Below are 23888 nucleotides of genomic sequence, written 5' to 3'. Positions count from 1 at the left end.
TTGACATTTGTGTGCTGTTCAATAAAGCTATTTACACTATTACTGTTTTAAAAAACAAAAAATTGCAGCATATGGAGAGAAAGGCAAAAGTAGGTAATGCAAAGAATGGCAGTCTCTTGGATTAATAGCCTTAAAGATTTAATTAACAGTCCATATTTGGTTCCACAAAGAACCATTCAGTCAAAGGTTCTTTAAAGAACCACCTCTTTCTTACCTTTTAATAATCTGAAGAACCTTCTTTTGCCACAAAGAACCGTTTATGGAACCATTTAGACAAAAAAGGTTCTTCTATGGCATCGTGAAGCATCTTTATTTTTAAGAGTGTATTATTATTATTCAGTGAAATCAACCATGTATTTGCTTGACAATGTTTTTATTTAATATTTTGTATTTTCTAGTGGATTTTATGGTAATACATTTATGCAGTAGTTATATTTATTGTATATTGTCAATTTTTGAGCATAGAACATTTTCAAATCCAACTGTAGTAAATCTTGAATGCTTTGGAACACAGACTTAAGTTTGGTCTCTTTTTTAGAAGACTCTTGGCAGATTATTGCTTAAGTGTAAAAGGTTAAAAAAAATAAGTTTAAGTTTATTGATATGACAATGCACAAAAATACTATTTTCAAATTTCATATGAAATATATTTTCTAAAACATACACTTAAAAACACCTAAATAAGGTGTGCGCCAAATGTGAGGCTGATATCTTAAAAAATTAGCTTTTGTTTAGATGCAGTACCATACATTGACTGAAGAGGGTTAAGAAAGTTGCACAGATTCTCAAATCCATCACAAAACAGTTAAAAACTACACATATTTATCATAACATGGCTTTCTTCTATACAGAGTTACCATAATGATAAAAAGTGACAGTATACTGTCTTTATAAACCCAATGTTTGTGTTTATGCAAAGAAAGCATTTTCCTCTGTGCCTTCATTGTGAGATCAGCCCAACATACTTGAGCAAAAAATCCCAAAAAAAAACCCACAACCACTGAATTGTGATTGTTAAACAGATCTGCTCAGAGCATCGTGACTTCCTGTCTACAATGAAAATGTCTAAACTGCATGTGTGGTGATCTGACTCAGTGACCACAGTTGCTGTTGCTATTGAACTGCCTGTGAGCAACTGAAAAGAGTGAATAATTAAATGTCATAAATTTAACTGCATACAATTGAAAATATAGCATCATTGTAACTATAACTTAATTTGTTTACAGCAATGTATACAGCCCAATTCCAATGTGAACTCTATAATAATATGTGACCCTGGACCACAAAACCAGGCTTAAGTTACTGCGGTATATTTATAGCAATAGCCAAAAATGCATTGTATGGGTCAAAATTATCGATTTTTCTTTTATGCCAAAAATCATTAGGATATTAAGTAAAGATCATGTTCTATGAAGATATTTTGTAAACTTCTTACCGTAAATATATCAAAACTTAATTTTTGATTATGCATTGTTAAGAACTTCATTTGGACTTTAAAGGTGATTTTCTCAATATTTAGATTTTTTTGCACCCTCAGATTCCAGATTTGCAAATAGTTGTATTTCAGCCAAATATTGTCCTATCCTAACAAACCATACATCAATGGAAATATTTATTCAGCTTTCAGATGATGTATAAATTTCAATTTCAAAAAATGTACACTTAAGACTGGTTTTGTGGTCCAGGGTCACATATGCAATTACAACAGCAAAAACCAAGTGAAAAATATGTTGTAGTTCTGTTCTGATAGGACAAGCAGTGTGAAAGCAAGGTTAAATAGTAGCAATACTTAAAAAAAGGAGAAAATATATATTATATGTTTTTATGTTGACTTGAAAGACAAACAAACAAACTACTGGCACTTTTTTTCTTTCACTCAGCAAAAATTAGCATGGACAGGTTGCATAACGTTTTCATCCTCAAAACCCAAGAACAAAACTAAGAGAGATAAAATGCAACCTATAGGATACATGAAATATGTTTTCAAAAGAGATTAAATACGGCCACAGTGGGATATTTGCTGTGAATTAATAGCTAAGAGTATGAATCTAAACTCAAGAGATTCTCAAACTATAAAGATGAGCTTATTAAATCTGTTATGGCCATATAAACAAACATTTTTGTTTAGTTTGGTAGGATTCTGTGTTTGGTCACCACTTGATGTATAATATAAAATCAATGCCCTGAAACAAAACTAGTTGAGAACCACTGGTTTAAATATTCTACTTATCTTGCCTCTTATAATAAATATAGTTATAGCAATACAAATGAGACAGTCTGGTCAGAATTATCCTTAAATTTAGGGGTAAGTTAACTTTGTTAAAATAGTCTAGATATCCCTCAGTAACAACATTTTGTATATGTAATTGTGCATTACTGCACTAATACAGTTACTGTGCTAGACAGACTAGGAATGATCACCTTCAGCAGAAGTTACCTCAGGCATGGGAGTAAGAGGGTTATTTTCAGCCCACAGACAGTCTTTCTTTTTCTTCAGTTCAGAATTCCTTTTGTGATCCCTTCTCAACAACAATATTATGACCAATACAAGAAAGCAAATCAGAGGAATAGTGACTCCCAGAGTCGTTCCCAATGGGTCTGTCCGTCTTTCAGAATCACCTGAGAAGGTAAATCAAATTTTAGATATTAGCTTTTTGGAAATGGAAAATATTTGTTTGTATATACACAAGATTTATGGATAAACATGCTTTAAGTGTTTTTAAAAATACTATTAGAATTAGCGTTTTCATTATGTCATTTCCTGCAGCTCCAGAGTGATTACTCCTTTACAACTAAAGTGCATTCCTCCAAATAAGTATGTAGTTCCGGGCGATCTTGTGTTAGCCAAGAAACTGCCATTAAATTGAATGAGAATGCCTTCTCCAGGTATATAAGACCTCCTTTGACTTTACTGACTTTCCACTGGAAGGTTGGGTTAGGGGCTGTGTTGTTGAGGTGACCATGAGTTTGATAAGATCCAGTATCAACATTCCTGACAGAAACAGTCCAACCCTGAACCCAAACCCTTACCACAACCTACCCCTAAAATCAGAGGGAAGTTATAGGTTGAAGATGGAATAAACAAGTGTCTGATGGCCCCGACACTCACCAACGGTTCTCACCAATGGCTTAACATTGGCTCACAGCTGACCGTTGGCTGGCTTGGTGTTTCTTGACCTTTAAACTGACCTGATTTAGATAATCTGATAATTAGGAAAGAGTTCCATGAACTGAACTGAGCCTGTCAAAAAAGATAGACCAGTGCCGAGAATCCCCAGGTGTACAAGACCCTAACCCAGACATGAGTCTTAAACCTTACACTAAAATCTGACTGGTTGGTCTGATTAATAATTTGGTGTTAATTGTCAATTATTAATTGTTGAGCATTTGGTTGTCTTTCTGAACATGCAGTTTACTTTCTGTTTAAATTAAACACAAATTCAAAGATCAAACAACAAGAACAAAACATACAGACACATCTAAGGAAGATCCTGTGCTGATAGTCATAAGCAATATGAGAGGGTTTTGAAAGTCAGTCGTTAGACTGCACTAAGAGATTAAACATGGACAAGAAGTAAATGGTTGTATTACCGATGCTGCGAACTGTGACCATAGTTGAGCCTGATTGGTCTTGGGCCATTGGTTTCCACTTGCCCTCACAATCAAACTGGTACTTCTCAACACTGCACCGGTAGCTTCCACTATCAGCCATATCAGAGTTTAATACTGCCAGATGGAAAGTACCAGAAGTAGGTATAGAGAAGTGTAACCTGTCCTGATTCTCTGTATGGTACTGTAGACGACCATTATAAGAGTAGGACAATAATAGTATCCCACTAGTCGACTCTGGTCTATTAAATACCCATCTGAGACTGTAGAGATGAGTAGGGTCCTCTTTTCCTACATCCAGGGAGCATTCCAGATCAAACTGCTCTCCTTCTTTGATGACAAGATCCTTGTCCTTCTTGTCCATGGCAAAGCTGCCCTCTTTTTGCCTTTCCTCAGTGTCCACATGGACGGATATATTCCCAGACTTGTCTTCACCTATTCTTCTCCACTTGTTTGGAGCTGTCTGAATCCATTCAACAACCTGACAGTGGTACAGGCCAGTATCAGTGGGGTTGACGTTTAGCACTGTCAGCTTATAGCACATGCCTCTTGGGTGTCCAAACACCAGATCTTTATCATTGATTGCACTGTGTAAGGTACTGTCACGCCTGGCGGTGAATATTGCGACTGGTCCTTCTTCCCCCTGAACCTTGAACCAGGTGACCTCAAAGGCAGACTTATCACTGGATTGTGAATCAATGACACAGTCCACGGTGAACCCAGCCTGATTATTTGTAATGTTGAGAATTCGGTTGTCCTTCTGAACATGCAGTTTACTTTCTGTTCAAATTAAACACAAATTAAAAGATCAAATAACAAGAACAAAACATACAGACACATCTAAGGAAGATCCTGTGCTGATAGTCATAAGCAATATGAGAGGGTTTTGAAAGTCAGTCGTTAGACTGCACTAAGAGATTAAACATGGACAAGATGTAAATGGTTGTATTACCGATACTGCGAACTGTGACCATAGTTGAGCCTGATTGGTCTTGGGCCATTGGTTTCCACTTGCCCTCACAATCAAACTCGTACTTCTCAACACTGCACCGGTAGCTTCCACTATCAGCCATATCAGAGTTTAATACTGCCAGATGGAAAGTACCAGAAGTAGGTATAGAGAAGTGTAACCTGTCCTGATTCTCTGTATGGTACTGTAGACGACCATTATAAGAGTAGGACAATAATAGTATCCCACTAGTCGACTCTGGTCTATTAAATACCCATCTGAGACTGTAGAGATGAGTAGGGTCCTCTTTTCCTACATCCAGGGAGCATTCAAGATCAAACTGCTCTCCTTCTTTGATGACAAGATCCTTGTCCTTCTTGTCCATGGCAAAGCTGCCCTCTTTTTGCCTTTCCTCAGTGTCCACATGGACGGATATATTCCCAGACTTGTCTTCACCTATCCTTCTCCACTTGTTTGGAGCTGTCTGAATCCATTCAACAACCTGACAGTGGTACAGGCCAGTATCAGTGGGGTTGACGTTTAGCACTGTCAGCTTATAGCACATGCTTCTTGGGTGTCCAAACACCAGATCTTTATCATTGATTGCACTGTGTAAGGTACCATCACGGCTGGCATTGAACATGATGACAGGTCGTTCATTTCTCTGACCCCTGGACCAAGTCACCTCAAACACAGATGCATCACTGGACCATGATTCAATGACACAGTCAATGGTGAACCCCGCTTGTAGATTGCTAATGTTCAGGCTTTGTTCCTCCTTGTGAACTTGCAGTTTGTTCTCTAATTTTATAGAAAAAAATCTGCATTAATGTTCTTCTCAATTTTCTGATGATTTCAGAATTCTAAATTGAAATTTAGAGTACTCACCTATTAGTTGAACAGTAACATTGTTAAAGCCTGACTTGTCGCTTGCCTTAAGTGACCACTGGCCTTTACAGTCCAGCTGGTACTGTTGAACTTGACAGTAGTAGTGCCCACTGTCTTCCTGGATAGATTTATGGATAGTCAAGTGAAAGACACCCACTTCTGGGGTGAAGAAGTGGAGTCGTCCCTCAAGCTCTGAGTCAAAGCTGTTGTACTTCAGACAGCCATCATGACTATATGTCAGAAGTGCCACACTGGAGGACTGATATCGGTCAAATATCCAGGTAAGGGAGTAACGAAGAGTGGAATCAGATCCAATACCATCCACTGAGCATTTCAACATTAGCTGCTTTCCCTCTTCAACCTTCAGCTGAGTGTTAGATTTATTCATTTTGAAATCACTGGCTGAAACAAACAAACAAAAAAACACCAAGTACAGCATCAGTAATTGAATCGTGATTATGTGTGTGTAGTTTTTTTTTTTGGTCTGAATTTTTACATTTATTCAAACATACATAAAATTTCATACATGCAATTATTTATTTTTAAATTCAATTCAATTATCCATTTCTGAATTAAAAGTCGTTTTGATATTTTTAGTGGCATAAAGTAAAAATGCCTAGGTGGTATTTTTATATTTTTAGGCATAAAGTCAAAAATGCCTATAGTTGGTAACATCTATCCTGAATCCAACTCACTTTCAAGTCAGTTCATAACTATTTTTTGTTTTATGCATAATAGTTGCTAATTTGTACAATCTCATTTGTACATTTTCATACAATATGCTCATGCCCTTCTTTTCTAAAAATTAAATGTTTCCATACAAATTACATTCTATGTACAAATGTATGTTGTAAAATATGTTATTTTGTTATAAGTTATGTTATTTTTCTCATGAGATTGGGTTGGCTGAATCTAATTATTTATTTCATTAAAAATAATCTTTATTGTTATTTCTTAGAAAACTGCAGTGAAGTTGTTAAAAATATTAGAAATATTGAAAGCACTTTTGAAATCATACAAAGTGCTTTTTTAGGAACTTGGCATACATTTTAGACTTGACTGTCATTCAACCTTTTTTATCAGGACCCTGGATCATAATCAGTTAAAAACTTATTTTTGCGTAGAATAAAGCAGTTCAGTGAAAATACTTTTTCAATGAAGTAAATGTGTTTTTACCTTTCTCTTTGACAACAAGCTCTGTGGAAACAGAAATTTTCTTTAGGGAATACCAGTCACCAAGAGGATCCTGAAGCCACTCTTCTACCTCACAATGATATTGTCCACTGTCAGATGTTCTGACCTGGTGGATAGTCAGCTGGAAGTTCTGTTTCTGTCTTATTTCCATACGGATCCTCTGGTCCATATCTAGGCCGGCTGCAGGGCCAAACTTGACAACAGCATATAGGTCCATAGTTAAGAGCATCTGGGACCCAAACATCCATGTTATCATGAAACGAGAGGTGTTTGTGGTTGTCCTCCTGACTGAGCATTCAAGCTTAGCATCAGTGTTGACAGTGGTTTCCAGACGAGAGGTGGGTGAGTATAGGCTCATCTTGCTGACTGATGTTAAACATTAAAAAGTGAGGAGGAAAGAGATCAAACTGCTGAATTTACAGTTATCTAAATGCTTTATATATATATATACATATATATATATATATATATATATATATATATATATAAAAGGTTGTTCTGAACATGTGCAAAGAGAACTTACTGGCAAATGTGCTCTGGGAAAGGACATTTATTTAGTTATTTACAAATAACCTGTCATTTAATTTACATGCGTGAGTCTCTTTTGTAGTAGTCCTTTAGTTATATATATGTTAGTGTGTCACTTTAATGCTCATTTGTGTTTGTGCCGCCTGAAACATGACCTGATGTCCACAGTTAACAGTAAAAAATTCTGAATTCACCTAAAAACAATTCAACTCAAATTAGTCTATGAACTAAAATAAGTGGAAGGGCAAAACAAGACCTTCTTTGCTGCCCGCCAGTTATTTGATATATTTTTTACAAGTTTTATACCAAATGCTAATGTATTAACAGAGTGATATTAAAAGACCAAATTCAGTATAAACCTTATTGATGACACATACTATACATATATATATATATATATATATACCGTATATACACTGCAGGCAAGTATATGTGCCCAGAACTATGCAACACACAAATGTTTCAGGTTAAGAATTTTTCCATAGAAAACCATGATGAAGAAAAAGCTTAATGTGAATTTTTCTGTTGTGTTCATATTTTGGACTCTTGCCTGTATAGAGTATGCATCTTAAATAAAGTGTAGGCTACACTGAAGGATCTTTTAAAATTGTCTTAGAACATTAAGGCAGGATAAGCAGTTTTCATCTTAAGCACTTTAGAATGTCTCTTCTTTTTTGTGACTAAACAACTGTGACTGGTGCTGTATATGGGTCACAAGAGCCAAAAACTTGCAGTTTGTTTACATATAATTGTTTTCTTCTTCAGACTGGTGAAATAGTCCAAATATTGATGGACAGATGTAAAACTGACAAACCTGTGCTGCAGTTCTGTGGATGTTTTGCCCTCCAGATCTCCATACCGATCAAATGACTAAAAATATTGTTAATTTATATAAAACTTTACTGTAAATTTACAGGCATTTTCTAACAGTATTATACTGTATTTTTATAAAACAGTAGCATTCTGTATATTTTACAGAATGTCTGTAAATATACAGAAGTTTTCTGTTTTCAGCCCGCTAAATTTGTAATACAGTACCATACTGTAAACGCATTGCATTGTGGGATATATTTATTTCGCGCTCAATTCAAATGTGATGTGATCTCCAAAGAAGAAGAAATGTGAACAGTGTATTACAGGCAAACTAGATTCGTCAGCGGGAATTAATTGAACAAAATAATTATTCGCGTTATTAAGATAATCCAGTGGTTTGTGAATCTGTGCGTAGATAAGCTTTGTGAGCTTCGTTTCGCGTTTCAAGCATTAGTTAGTGCCTGTGACGCAGCAAACAATGGACGACGCTGCCTGAGCAGACGCGGAGATAATTTGTCATCTGAATCATCTAACCTGTGCCTGAGATGATGCTAATCGACTGGAGCATGAGAAGATGGATTAATGTTCGACTAAGTATCGATACGGTAAGCTTGTCTTTTTTTCATTCACATTTCTACATTGTTTCCACGCATGGTTTGATTTTGGGAACGTTAAACTTAACTTAAATCCCGAGTTAGCAATTCACTTGGGTAAAATTGGTTTTATATTCGCACATTCACAACATTCACATATTTCCGCGTTCAATAACTTTCTAATTATTTGTGCAATAAAGTTATTTTTGCGGACTAAGCCAGAGCGCGCACACACACGTCACACACCGGATGCGTGCGCGCACTCAGATCACTTGGACATGGTTGTGTACAAGAGGTAAAAAACTGTATAAATACTGTTCATTTTCTCACACAAACCGCTTCGTGTCTTAGGCCATCAATGTGTAGTTACGATGGGGAATTGTTTAATTTGGATTTCTCTGTGCATGTTCTTTTTCCCTCTTGTAGAGACAGTGACCTATACCTGCCATTATATGACTGACAAGCTAGAACGGTTTGACCTAAACATATCAAAATTGGATCTACTGAAGAAAAAAAGACACCTACATCTTGGATGCCCTTGGGGTAAGCTGATAGATACCAAATTTTAATTTCAAAGTGAACTATCCCTTTTAAGATGTTTATGCACACCTTCCTTTAATCCAACAATCAAAAACAACTTAAATAGCAAATAAGACACACATTCACATGACCTGCTTCTGATTATTATTTTTTTATTATTATTATTTTTCAGGCTGAACAATCTGATGAAGATCCGGTGCTAATGTAAGTGCTTCCCATTTGTAGTCCATGTTAAAAAATGTCAGTTCTATGATCGTGCTTTTTAATGTGTTATAATTTTGCCAGCACATGAAAATCCATAATCATGTTCCTAATGCTTATTTCAAAAGTAGTATTCCTGATTGCTTCCATGTCTTCCATGGTCCTACAGCTGCTCCCACACTTGCAGAAATTAGATGGTCTTACCCTTCAAGCAGATGTAAGTAGAGATTACTTAAAGCATGTTGCAAATAAATGCGATTTGTTATGTCTTGGTTCTGTTAGTGATGGATGTGCTGTCTTCTTAAAAATTGTTTCAGGTATTCACCACTCAATCTGATGTCCAGCAGTGTCTACATTTGCCAGAGAACACAACCTATAATTCTTGGTAAGTAAACAGTAAAGGTTTAGTACACCCTAAAATGAACATTAAGTCATCATTAACGCTATGGAAGCATATGGGTAGCAAAATTCAGTTTGAAATAATTTCAAATTCAGTTAGTAATATGCTAAATGGCAATGCATTTCTGTATTTTAATTGACATTTTACCCTAAATATGTGCAAAGTTTAGTGCAAAATGAAAATGGAAATTCAGTTATATAATTTACATTTGATATTTTCTACAATTGTGCATCCTGTTGCCAAGCCCAGTCTTGATGTAGCCTAAAGATTGACAGGTCGGGGGTGTGTTGCATTTTCAAATACATTTCGAATGCATTTTCAAATCCACATTGACTTTATATTCATCATGGGGTATTAAATGAAAATGCAATTGAAACGTCTTATATATGTGTCAATGCATTTAAGAAAAATAAAAGATATTTTAAATTACCATTTTTCTACCTTTTTACTGCACCTTTGGATCAGAATGCATTCTGAAATTACAATTATCATGTGGTATTATTATGTAAAAACAGTTTTTGCTTGGACATGTTAAACATCTAATCAATTTGGGTTAGGGATGGGCGATATGGCCTAAAATTCATATTGCGATATACATTGCAGCCTCTTGCGATAACGATATATATTGCGATATATAAATTATAGTAGAACCATTTCAGAACAGGTTACATAGACCCTTAGGAAAACCAAACTGCTAAATGTATTTTTTTTTTTTAAGAAATAAAGAAATGTTGTATGTCGTTTTGATAACATTTATTGTGCAAAAGCAAAACTGTAATTATACAACACAATGTTGCAGATAAATAAAAGAAAATATTTCCTTCTAAAAGGCACTACACTTAAGTCCTTGGTTCTTAAATGCCACCCAAGTTGCAGGGAACAAAAAAACTGGTGTCTTTTTAGTTAAGGAACATACACTGTACTGAAAATACTTCCAGTATTAATTAGGCAAAGAAAATTATTTTGTGTAATGCACAGATACTTTAAATAAAAACATATTTCAAACCTGCAGCCTAAGGTAACGCATTTGGTTTTAAACATTGTGTTGTCCTAATGAAATTAAAACTGGTGTCTTGTTAATAAAGGAACGGACACTGAATTAGGGATATACTTCCAGTATTAGGCATGGCTATTTTAAATAAAGGAAAATTCTTAAGTCCTTACACAAGTAAACAGTTATGGCCCTGGTAATTTCAATAATGAATAATAAAGATAATGAATTTCAAACGAAAGTGACTGAACCAATCATGTTTTTATTAATATAAGTAGCCTACATATACATATAATTTTATATAATATAGAAGTAACGTTAGGCTATTTTTATACTTAAAACTGAAGTTAATGAACCAAAAAAAAAAAAAAACAAGATGCTGCAGCCAATGAGCAGCCGGCGGGGGCTGGTTGCCAGGCTGCAGGATGACTCACCCTCGCTCCACGGACAGTTTTTTATGTTTTATCAGACAATAACTATTTAAGATTTTGCTTCAGTATAATTTTCGGGACAATTAGAGCGGGATTCGGGACAGCAGCTTAGATTTCGGGACTGTCCCGAATTTTTCGGGACGTCTGGTCACCCTATGCACCAGTCTTTTTCACGAGCTCCTCTGCTTCGCTAACGCTTTCAGCCATGTTTATTCAAGATGACGAATATGATGATGCGTTGCAGCCGGCTGCAGGTCGTTGCTCTAAATTTCGCGGGTAGATTGCGTCATCAACATGCATTATCGCGATAGTGCAATAGAATTAAAATCTCTATCGTAGGCCAATTTTGTATCGTTTATATCGCATATCGTTTATATCGCCCATTACTAATTTGGGTAATACATTTTAATTTCCATTTTGCAACTTATAAAGCATTAAAATATGTTTTTAATTTGTGTATTAAAACTAGTGTAGGAAATGGCAAATGTAAATTTTATAATTTAAATAAAATTTATGTGATATACAATAAAATACATATGTGCACTAAATATTGCACATATGTATAAGAAAATGTAAATTGAAATATATCACCATTTTACGTATTGCATTTCAATTGAATTTTGCTACCCATATGCTTCCATGCACCCTGGTGTTGTTCTAATGCCCTATGACCTTCTTTGTTTTTTGGACCACTAAAGGAGAATAATACAAATTTAAAAAAAAAAAAGCCTGCTCACGCTTGTCCATATAATGGCAGTGATAGTGACCAGCATCAAGATACAATAGTATCACAGAATGTTCACATGCAACATGTCATGTATTCCAAGTGTTCCGAGGGAATGCAATATTGTTTAATGAAAATCCTGACACTGACATTGGTCTTTTGTGCTCGACTGTGCATTCATGAGATACTATTATTATGCAGTTGACAGCTATAGTTGTGAACCCTGTAAATGGGATTTCCCTGCACATATTTCAGATTTAGTTTAATAGTTATGTTGAGTTGAACTATGTATAGACAACTAAACAGAACTGCAATGGAACCCACAATAGTTTATTTGAAGTATTTTCTTTCTTTTTTTATTTTCAGGTCAATCTCTAAGCAACCAGCGGTAAATGTTGAGCAGCCCAACTTTGTCTCTGGCCTTGCAGTGCTGTTTGTATTATTGTATGATTTCAACCTCCAGTATCAGGAAGAGGTGGCATGCACCCTTGCGACTGAGGTTAGCATATTTGCCATTGATATATATATGATAGAGTGAATTGTCACTAACTTGTTTTGACAGTATTTGTAAAGTACTTAAGTATATTTTAACAAATATTTTATACAGTTGATTAAAGAGCTGAATGACATATTGCATATTTAACATTATCATGTAGTCATGTAATCACATCGTAAGTGTTGCAATTCTCTGTGCTGTCTCACAGAACTCACTTCTGTGAGATGCTGTGTGTATATATATTAGATATATATATTAGACATACATAATGTTCACTTTTTTTCTTTTCTGTCTTTTAGATGCTTTCTCAACATCAACCCTGAATGTGCATCAAAAACCAAGAAAGGAAAAGTGACTTACAAGAAGACTGGACATGTTGTGTAAAAAAAGAACAGTACTGTAAACCCACAGGTTTCCTCTCTTCTGAAAGACTTTTAAAAAATATATTTCTGAAAAACCTTTCCATTCTTTAAAAGTAAATAAGATTACTGTATTTTGAATTACTTGCTAATTGTTAATTGCATTTTACATGTTTTATATTTAAAAGAAAAAGGAAAAAAAAAAAACTACAGCTGGCATTTCAGCCAGTAAATTCATATAAGGCAATTGCCTGGTCTTTTCTTCAAAATAAATAAAATGTTTTAAAACTCAGAAAATATTATTTTCTCTATTTTTTTGTGAATACTGTTATGAAAAAGTATATTTTTAATTTTGTAAATCCAAGAGTACTGAAATAAAAGCAGGATTTACAGTATTCCCTGTAAAGAGCACAGTGTAATACTGTAAAAAAAGTTATATAACAGTATAATACTGTATTTCGTAAATACAGTACAGAACTGTAAATGTTGTGTACAGTAGTAGTACTGTAAAAATACAGTATGTGGCTGGCAACCCAGCTGCCAGTATTATACTGTAAATTTACAACGAAAAGTTTTACAGTGCACGTATACACGTATTTATATTACATGTAATTACACTGTAACATTTAAAATAAAATATGACCAGGATGGGATATGGGTAAGATTAGGGGAAAGGGTAGGTTTAACAATTAGTTTAGGGTTGTAGTATAATTTTATGCAGGTACTTTAAATATAATTACAGTGTAACAGCTTGTAGGTACACGTTTTTATGTATGTGGCAAAGTCAACAAATGTAATGTGGGTCAAAATCTTTCATATTTGAGCTTCTTCAGATTTCAACTCTGGAAATTCACGCAACCAGTTTCAGAAGATGCATCCTGGGATTCTTTTAAGCAGTATTGAAGGAAGTATGCTCTACTTTTGTTGGCTATTTCACTATGCGGTCAAACTTTTACATATAAAATTACAAAGAAATTAATCTAAGAGCACTTTTTTTCTTATATTCTATGCATTTCGAGTATATCTGAGTATAAAGATGAGAGTATGTCCAAACGTTTGATGCAGATTGAACCTTGCATACATTATTTTTTAATTAATAGCTGTATTTACCAGGTTTTTGTACAGTCACCGCCAATGGGTTGGAGTTCTTCAAGGCTTTCTGTACATCCTTTTGATAGGCATCAACTTGACACTGGTACTGTCCTTCTTGTTGCTTGCTGGCTCTCGGCACCATGAGAGTGAAACGAGTTTCTGTCGGCAGTGCTTGAATGGACAGCTGATAGTTTCTCTGATCTGCTCTCCAGGCGATTTCTCCAGTGTGGTGTATGGATAAAATATTTGTTTGAACAGTTGAATTGCGGGGCTGAAACATCCAGCGTACAGCCAAAGACACTTTAGGCCCTCTGACCGTGCATAGCAGTACTACTGGAGAATCTATAGGTACATTTGTTGTACGACTTTTCAAGCTCACCTTCATTTGAGATTCTGAAAAGAAATGTCTGCAGTTATTATTTAAACTCTAATAGCAGTAACAGTACACATTTGAGCAGAGTAATGACAAAGAATTTTTGGCTGAATGTCTTGACAGTTTTCTCTGTTACTGAGAATAATGAGTGATTATATAGTAATCTTACCAATAGAATTAACTATAATGGCTTTTTGCTGAGATTGGGTGTTGGCTTTCTTCATCTCGCCATTGCTCTGTACTGTCCATTCAGACACAATGCACTTATAGTCGCCGCTGTCAGATGTTGCAGATGCACCAATCTCCAGAGTAACGTTTCCAGCTGGAGAATGAAGTGTTTGGACATTTCTGTTCTGATAACTTGCCCCAGTATCTTTTATCACTCCCTCATGGGTCAGACTAATGACATCACTGAAGGAAAGCCCCGAGTCTTTCTTGTGTTGCCATGACACGGATAAAGGACCTTTGAACCCCGACACTGAGCAGGTGACCCGTAGTACATCTCCCTCAGTCACTGCATCCTTCATCACCATGACCACTGCCAGATCACTCTCTGACCAGACAGGCAGAAAGAAAAAAACACCCAATGTCAGTGTCTCAATGCAAGCATTTTTGTCGTGAAAACTGTGACTAGATTATTTACAGAAAAGAATGCAAACCAATGCCTATTATTTCAAGGCAAGCATCACTGTTATTGTCACTCATAATAAGGTTTAGCTATCTTCTCCATACTTAACTTTGAACAAACAGCACAATGACTGTATAGGAGGAACAATTGTCTTGTTAATTACCTTTAGCCGTGATGCTCACAGTCTCTGAACTGGATATTTGTTTTTGTATTTTTTTGAAGGTGCCATCTTCATTCATGTTTTCCTGCCATACTTCACACTGGTATTGGCCCTGGTCCTCAGCCCGAGCCGAACGGATGGTCAGCAGGTAGTCCATCTGACTGGTTTTCACTGCTCTCATCTCTGCTGCATTCTCTCTCTCTTTGTAGCTGTCAAAGATAGTGAGCATCCCAGAAGATCCGATCTGGGCCACTTTCTGCTGGTTCTTCAGCCAAGTCACCGAGAAGAAATGACCAGGACGGTTCTGTGCATTCAAACTGCAACGAATGTCCAGTGCGTCTCCCTCCTGTAGTGGCCCCTTTGAAGCCTTCAGATAAACACTGAATGAACCTACATCAGGGACCACTTTTGAGACACAGGAAAGAGCATGAGATCAAACAGGTTCTCTTACACAACTTCCTGTATATGACTGTACTCATACACACTCAGGCATTACACCAGGTTCTGACCTACATAGTTACATCTGACATCTGTTGTACATTATTATTCTACAAATGTATCTGTCATTTGGTAGAAGCTAGAAATGTCATCATGGGCAGGCTGTGTGACCTGCCTTCATCCTCAAAATCATTTACAAACTACTCTAGATAACAGAAAATATGACACAGAATGCATTAACACATGGGTTCAATAATTGTTTTTGTTTTTTTCTCTCTGCTGTGAGTTATTGACTGAAAAGAGCATGAAACTATTACAATTTAAGAGATACTTAGAAAAGTAGATAAATGGGACTAAATAGCAACATTTGACTGTAAGGATATTATTGTTACTTTCGTACATTAAACTTTGCTTTTCCCAGACACTATAGGTGTAAAATCTATTTCCTGAAGTAAAAATCAGTTGAGAACCTCTGGTTTAAATTACAAAACATGAATCTCACCGATTCGTTTAATCTCCACATTGCATGCTGTGGTGGTTTTGTGGGCAATCTGTGTCCAGGAACGGTCTGGGTCTTGGATCCATTCAATGGCTTTGCAGAAGAACTTCCCCTGGTCTGACTGCTGCACTTGAGGCATCTTCAGTCTGTAGGCTGTGTCCTCCATCTTATCCATGCTGATAAGACCAGCATGATAGCGATCCTCAAATCCAGATCCTGGCTTTACAGTCAGATCTTTGTCCAGAGTAATGATTGGCCGGGGGTTTTCATCCTGTTCACCATGGAGAAACCAGGTGACTGACAGATGAGTATGTTGAAAAGTCTGGCTGGAGACTTGGCACTCAAGCTGAAGAGGATCACCTTCAGACAAGCTCTGAGAAGGAGAGCCAGAGTATGATGCCTCCAGAGTGTCTGCAATCACTGTGGATAAAACAGTTTCCCCCCCTTTTTTATCATTGAAAATGTATTAACAAAGTAAAAAAAAAGTGATTGACCTATATGCATCTTTCAATGCCAATACTAATACCTACAAAACTGATATCAACTGACATTATATCAGTGACTAATGAATGATACAGTAGTGTTTAATATAAATATTGCTTATAGCTGATCACCTTCTTTTGGGATACATGGGAATGTAAACGGATGTTAAATGATGGATTTCTCTTTCAATAATCTCAAAATGCCAAATCATCTCATTAATCATCAAAACCCTCAAAATAAATAAATATCTTACCATTAAGCTTGGTTTCATCATCATAATCTCCGTAATACGCACCACCTGTGTGTAGGGTCTCACAGAGCAAATCACCTGCATCATTCTCCACCAAATTTTTGATCATCAAGAGAACTGAAGATCCTGACAGCCTTTGAATCTCAATCTCTTTATTTCTTACTCTACCGGAGAACATTCCATAGGCAAAGTCTGGGTCACTGGTACTGATCATATTTATAATGTTCGATTTCTTGACAAGGAACTGAAAATCCCGGTTAGATGGGCCTGTAAACCCTGTAACATTACAGGATATGGAGATGGGTTATCCTTTCACTCTATACAGAGGACCTTTCTGTATCTGGACCTGAATCTGACCACTGCACAGATCTGTGTGGAAAGAGGCAAGACAGGCAAATCTCAAAGAGAAATCTTTTCCATACAATAAAGTGAATGGCAACTGGAGACATTGACCTCTAAAAAATATGACTCCTGCACTATATGTGCTATTCCAAGTCTTCTGAAGCCAAATGATATTTGCGTGACAGTATTAGTTCCCTCTTGTCTTGTCATGACAGAGCAAGGTTGAGTATGTGGAAGTGCAAATAAGATTTAAGAGCTACAGCAAAGTGATTTTTTAGTTAATAACCCTTAAATATCACAAAGCTTCAAAAGCTATATTTCACAAGTAGTATAAACCACTTGTATGGAACATTTATGGTATTATAAGCTATAGTCATTTTTGAAGCTTTACAGTTATGATCGTAATCACCATTCACATTCATTGTATGGAAAAGTTCAGCTTGAATGTTTGCTACCCTTTTGCTTTTCACATTGGATTTGAGTCAACATGAGGGTCAGAAAATTACATATTGTCACAAAACTTATATATCCTCAGATAAAATATTTCAAGGTTTATATTTGTGATTCAGTTCAGTCTTACCCCACTGCAGGAGTCCTATGAGACACAACAATAGTTGCAGGTTCCACATTTGGCACCAAAAGTCTACCATCCTGAAACGGATCGATCCTTTTGCTTTCTCTCTAATATAGGTTAATTGAGAGTGCCTAAACCTGATATATGTCCTCTGAAGCAAGCGACTGTGACACTTCAGATAAAGAGGAAACAACTGTGATGATATTGGTTTCCTATCGTCTCGCACAGCTCTGATCTTCACACTTGATTCACCGTCATCAAATTTGTCATCACTGTTCATGTGAACAGAGCATTATGACATACCAGCAGTTTTTGTGCAGCATTATTTGATTATACACAAAGTTTTTTATTTATTTTAAATTGCATTTTAACAGAAAGTTTCAAAATTTCACTTTTGAAAAAAAAAAAATTATATAAAAAAAATTATACAACAAATTTTGATTGCTATATAACTTTATTTTTTACAGGTATACCATTAATTAAAAAAAGATCACTATTTGATTACATTTTATATTAGCCCTAAAGCCAATGAAAACTTATTCTATCACACTCTTAAAGGCATAGTTCACCAAAACATTCTAACAACGACTTTATTCTGACACCTTTGTTTCTTCTAAATCTGTTTAAAAACACCTTTAATGTCTTTTCATGTTCAAAAGTCTTTTAATTAACAAATGTGACCCTGGACCACATCCAGTCATAATAGTGTCAATTTTTCGAAATTGAGATTTATACATCATCTGAAAGCTGAATAAATAAGCTTTCCATTGATGTATGGTTTGTTAGGATTTTAGCAATGCATATTACTAATTAAAAATTAAGTTTTAATATATTTATGGAAGGAAATTTACTAAATATCTTAATGGAACATGATCTTTACTTAACATCCTAATGATTTTTGGCATAAAAGAAAAATCAATAATTTTGACCCATACAATGCATTTTTGGCTATTGCTACAAATACAGCCCAGCAACTTAAGACTGGTTTTGTGGTCCAGGGTCACAAATATTACATGTGACTACTCTATGTTAAAGAAAGTAAACACCACATGAGTGCTACTTCGGAAAGCAGAAAGTGTCCAACCGTATTTCTCAGTTTTCAGCACCTCCCTGACTACAACCGACAAATATTTCAGATTGGTCAGGCAAGCTTCAGTCGAATGCACTTCTTTGCTAATGCCATGCTATAGATGTAACATCTTGACCCAAATTTCCCTTTCTACTGTAGATCACCAGGGGGTGCCCTCTCAGAATATCAAACTGTTACTCTAGTTCCTGTAACATTACTTCCGGGTTGTTCATATTGGGCCATATAGTTTTCTCACTCACTCTTTGTGAAATATTGTATATCTATTGTTATGAGTGTTCTTGTTGTTGTTTTATCCTATTGTTCCAGTCCTCCATGTTACAATGAAATAGAATATTGCATTGTGTTGAAATTGTAACGAACTCCATTATTCTGAATTTGGACATATGAAGATTAGTTTTGAGTCTTCAGTCAAACTCTTCAGTCTGATTACCCAGTTCAGTTTAAGACAAAGTTCTTATTCCCCAAATTCAGATTCCCACACTGGTGGATCTCGCACCAGTCCTCACACCATGTCATCAGAAAAGAGATGTTATTGGAAGCACTTCAGGGTACATGACCTTCACTGATAAATCATTTACAATAAACACGGCAACATTCCATAAAATGACAAGAGATGTCCATTTTGATTTTAAGGTGTCTTTTAGAGTCCTTACGAAATGATTGTGAAAAAGTTGAATTAAAACGAAATAAACATACTGCAATATTAGCATCTAATATATTATTATATTTAAACTATGACAATGTAAATAAATGCAAATCATTTTTGTGTGAATTGTATTCATTCATTTCTAATTAATGTAAAATATTCTAATGCCAGGGCAGGCTAAGAGCTCCTCGGTAGAGTTGTTCACAGGTACAGAAAGTGAAGAAAGCAGTAGTGAAACAAGCCTGAAATACAGTTGCCTACTTGTGCCAAAAAAAAGATTGATTGATTGATCTTACTTCAGACACTATAGACAAAGCTGATATTTCATTCACTAAAAATAAAAGAGTAAGGGACGGCGTCTGCTTGTCTGTGGTTATTTGAAATTGTAAAAGAATTATAAGACTGTCTTACAAATGGCAGGAAAACATGCTGCCTCAACCATCTTAAGCAGAGACTGAACAGCTCTCCACCGCACACTGAATGTCAAAACAGAGTCAAAAACCCACCACTAATGTTCTCTGTCATTTCAGCTCACACAGGAAAGAATTTAAAAATTTAAATATTATACTGTTGTTCAAGTATTCAAAACTATTATAAATTATATGGTTACACTTTGATATGGGGATGTAGGCAATGATTATATCTTTACAGTATTTAACAAAACAGTGTGAAAGGATCACATCTCTGCCTGTAGACTCGTGTGCTTCATGAAACTGCTGTGGGTTGAGCTACAGGGGAAGAGCATACTTTTTTTGCGGCCAAAGCCCTCTGTTTGATGTGAATATAAATACAAGAAGAAAAAGAAATGCTGATAAGAAAACATGCAGCAGTGTTAATCCACACTGTACTTACCTCTGCCATTAAAATAACATTTTCCATATTAGGCACATGAGATGGGCACTGAATGAGGCATTGAAGGAATCACTTTTATTTTTAGGATTCCCTCTTGTGGCTCAAACCAGTTTAAAAACACTACTAAGCTGTTTAAAGATGGCAACGTTCAGAATAAATGTATGAATAAATTCATATATATTCACATTCATAAATTCTTTGGTTTCTCTGCTGCCACTTTTTTCTTCAAATCTCTCCATAGATTTTCAATGGACTTTAAATCCAGATATTGAATGGGCCCCTCAAGAACATTCCAGGCAGGAAACCTAAACCAGTCTTTGGCAGATTTGGCTATATCATTGTCCTGCTAAAAGTCTAATGATCATCAAGCTTCAGTTAACACTCTGAAGGCATAACAAGGCTAAAATGGCCTGATGCTCAAACGAATCCACGAAATCGGTCACAGTGTCAAGATTTCCACACATCCTGCACTAGCAAAGCACTCTTATAACAAGACTGGCCTATTTCCATGGTGTCCTGCTTATAAGCCTTGCCTTTTTTGCACTAGACATACCACAGATCCATGGGTCAAGAAGGTTTCAATTTAGTCTCTTTACCTCATTAAATATTCATCTAGAACTTTCCGAGGCCTTTCAAAATTATTTTTAATTTTTTTGCAAAAATTATTAAAAATGTTTTTACTGTGACTTTACTTGGATAATAAATGACTTTTCCTTCACAACATTTTTAAAGAGAAAATTTACTTTTACAGCAATACATTTCTCCAGATCCATTTGTTACATTTGAGATTTGGAGTTAGCAACCCCTAGGTAAGCAGGGGGCGCCCTAGATCAAAACAAACATTTGTATTGCTGTTTCCAAAGATAACTACACTAGTATAAAGCAATAAGCCCCAAGAAGCAGTGGTTTACAGTGAATTTATAACAGCTAAGGGGCGTTGTTAGGCACGACGCAAAGCAGCTTCACGGGGCTTATTGCTTTTATAAAACGGTTATTCCATATTCTTAGTAAGGTTTCACAAAAAAAAAAACAGAGCAAATAAGTGTAATTATATTAATAAAAACAGTATTCTTCCACCAAACAATGTAGTTCCTCAGAAAGAGTTGTGGTTGGAACAAAGTGGTTGCCAAGCAACACACAAAGTAAATAAAGGTGTAGGTTGAACGTGGCTCAACCAATCAGAATCAAGGACCGGAACTATCCGGTTTATAACATGAATTTTATGCTATGAATAATCATGCTATCCACCTTTTTCTTGCCATAAAAATGGACGCAGCAATTTGTAAATTCTATGGGTCTAGCTTCCGGTCTCATCCGCGTCCAGCTAGTTTTAGCTGTACAAAACGTTTTGCTGCTTGATATTGAAAATTGGTGCGTCTTATATTATTCTTATGTATTATCTTAATTATGAACAGACTGGTTTGTAGTGCAAACAGTTTTACCGTTTACTGCACTTTGTTATTCTCCTCGTATATATGGATATTTTTCTTACAAAAACACATGGATTCGCTACAGGAGGCCTTTATTCACGCCTTGAGCCATGTGATGCACATTTTATTATGGATGCACGCGCTTTTAACGTGTTTTGGACTGTTAAAGAGAAAAACCCACCCACTGAAATAACGCTTGGTTTAGCCAGGACAATTTTTAATATAACTCCGATTGGACTTGTCTGAAAGAAGAAAGCCATATACACCTAGGATGCCTCAATGGTGAGTAAATCACAGGCTAATTCATTTTTGAACTAACCCTTTAAGATAGTTAAAAATTAGTTTAACAAGTTCTGATGCTCTAGAAATAAACTCTGCCTGACATCTCACAATGACCTGGATGACTAAGAACCTTCATAAGCATTCATAAAAGTGGACAGGAAATCCCATGTTGAGACCTGTTGAGAAAGAGTTACAATGAAGTCATTTAGTATCTAACATTAATGCTTTAGAGGACAAAAGGTGGGGCAAATATCTAAAGAAAAGCAGTTGTAGAATATTTAAAGACATGTCTAGGACAGTTTAGATTTCAACAAAGGGCCCTACTCAAAACAAAACTTAGAGGAAATTAAACTCAAATTGAATGCTTCACAACTGAAAGTTTCAAATATCAGTATTTGTGTAATTGACAAAGACAAAGCAGCATTAATAAATGGTTGCATGAGGGAACTTTAAATGTGCTAAAATAAATTCAAAACTGTTTGTATAAGGGTCTTCCACAAGTTAATACACTTCCGAAGTAGCCAATAGTGCTTACTAGATACATTCCCTGCAAACAGGCCAGATCAAAGCGGAAAATTATCAGCGTATAACTTTTAGAACAAAATTTCATACGGACTACTATAAAGGGACTTTTACAGTGGGCTTTGTCTTTTTGAAGTTTTGAAGAAAAAAATCATGAGGTTTTTTCAAAAAGTTTCCATTTCTCCAAAACAAAGACATATAGCCATTTCATAAATTTTATATATTAAAATAATCTGAATTAATATGAATAATAAAAAAAACAAGGTGTAAATGGAGGGCGCTAAAGAAAGTGAACATCAGGAAAGCAGCCGGACCTGATGGGATAACTGGCCGTGTTCTGAGGTCCTGCGCCGATCAGCTCGCTGGTTTGTTCACGTCTATCTTTAACGAGTCCCTTGCTACCTCCGTGGTTCCCACCTCATTCAAAAAATCCGTCATAATCCCTGTGCCTAAAAACAATAAACCCTCTTGCCTGAATGACTATTGCCCAGTTGCCCTCACATCTATAGTCATGAAGGTTTTTGAGAGACTTGTAAAGAGCCACATTTGCTCCTCCATACCTGATACTTTGGACCCTCTTCAGTTTGCCTATCGCCCAAACAGATCTACGGACGATGCCATCTCTCACGTCCCGCACTCTTCCTTCACACACTTGGACAGCAACAATGGGAATTATGTAAGGCTGCTATTCATTGACTATAGCTCAGCTTTCAACACTATAGTCCCCATGAAGCTGGCATCTAAACTCACAGACCTCGGCCTAAACTCCTCACTCTGTGACTGGATTCAAGACTTCCTCACCGGCAGACCTCAGGTGGTGAAAGTTGGCCAGTTCACCTCAAACTCCATCACCCTGAACGTAGGAGCCCCACAGGGCTGTGTCCTGAGTCCCCTGCTCTACTCTCTCTACACGCATGACTGCGTGTCCTCTCACAGCTCCACATCTATCATCAAATTCACTGATGATACTGTGGTTCTGGGCCTCATCTCCAACAATGATGAGACCGCATACTTGGATGAGGTAGAGAGACTCACATCATGGTGCCAGGACAACTGTCTCTCTCTGAATGTGAGCAAAACTAAAAGAGCTGATCATGGACTTTAGGAAGGGACAGCAGCGGCCCTACACACCTCTTATGATCAGTGGGACCCCTGTGGAGAGGGTGAGTAGCTTCAAGTACCTCAGTGTAAACATCTCCGAGAACCTGACTTGGACTACGCACATCCAAACACAGATTAAGAAAGCCAGGCAAAGACTGTACCACCTGCAACAGCTGAGGAAATTCAGGGTCTCACCAGCAATCCTGAAAACTTTTTATTCAGGGACCATAGAAAGTGTATTGACTCAGTGCATCTCAGTGTGGTATGGAAACAGCTCCAATCAGGACTGCAAAGCACTACAGAGAGTTGTGTGCTTAGCTGAGCGCATCTCAGGGTCTGCTCTCCCCTCTCTGCAGGACATCTACCTCAAACGCTGCAAAAATAGAGCTGTTAAAATCATCAAGGACTCA

General features: G+C 36.3%; 1 protein-coding gene across 1 annotated transcript; it reads right to left on the bottom strand.

Moving 5' to 3' along the window:
* Nucleotides 1-1824: 1824 nt before the first annotated feature.
* On the bottom strand, nucleotides 1825-17755 carry LOC306876693 (immunoglobulin superfamily member 2-like). The gene is made up of 11 exons (XM_079428038.1): nucleotides 17562-17755; nucleotides 16643-17008; nucleotides 15910-16326; nucleotides 14973-15374; nucleotides 14351-14734; nucleotides 13827-14201; nucleotides 6623-7006; nucleotides 5447-5848; nucleotides 4562-5359; nucleotides 3592-4389; nucleotides 1825-2619 (listed from the first exon to the last, which is right to left on the bottom strand). Exons 2-11 carry the CDS (start codon nucleotides 16851-16853, stop codon nucleotides 2408-2410), a joined length of 4383 nt encoding a protein of 1460 aa, XP_079284164.1. The 5' UTR covers nucleotides 16854-17008; nucleotides 17562-17755; the 3' UTR covers nucleotides 1825-2407.
* Between the last annotated feature and the right edge of the window lie 6133 nt (nucleotides 17756-23888).

The sequence above is a fragment of the Barbus barbus genome (assembly GCF_936440315.1).
Source record: "Barbus barbus genome assembly, chromosome: 11".
Classification (NCBI taxonomy): domain Eukaryota; kingdom Metazoa; phylum Chordata; class Actinopteri; order Cypriniformes; family Cyprinidae; genus Barbus; species Barbus barbus.
Note: the sequence above shows the minus strand (reverse complement) of the source record. Positions and strands in the feature narration are given on the sequence as shown.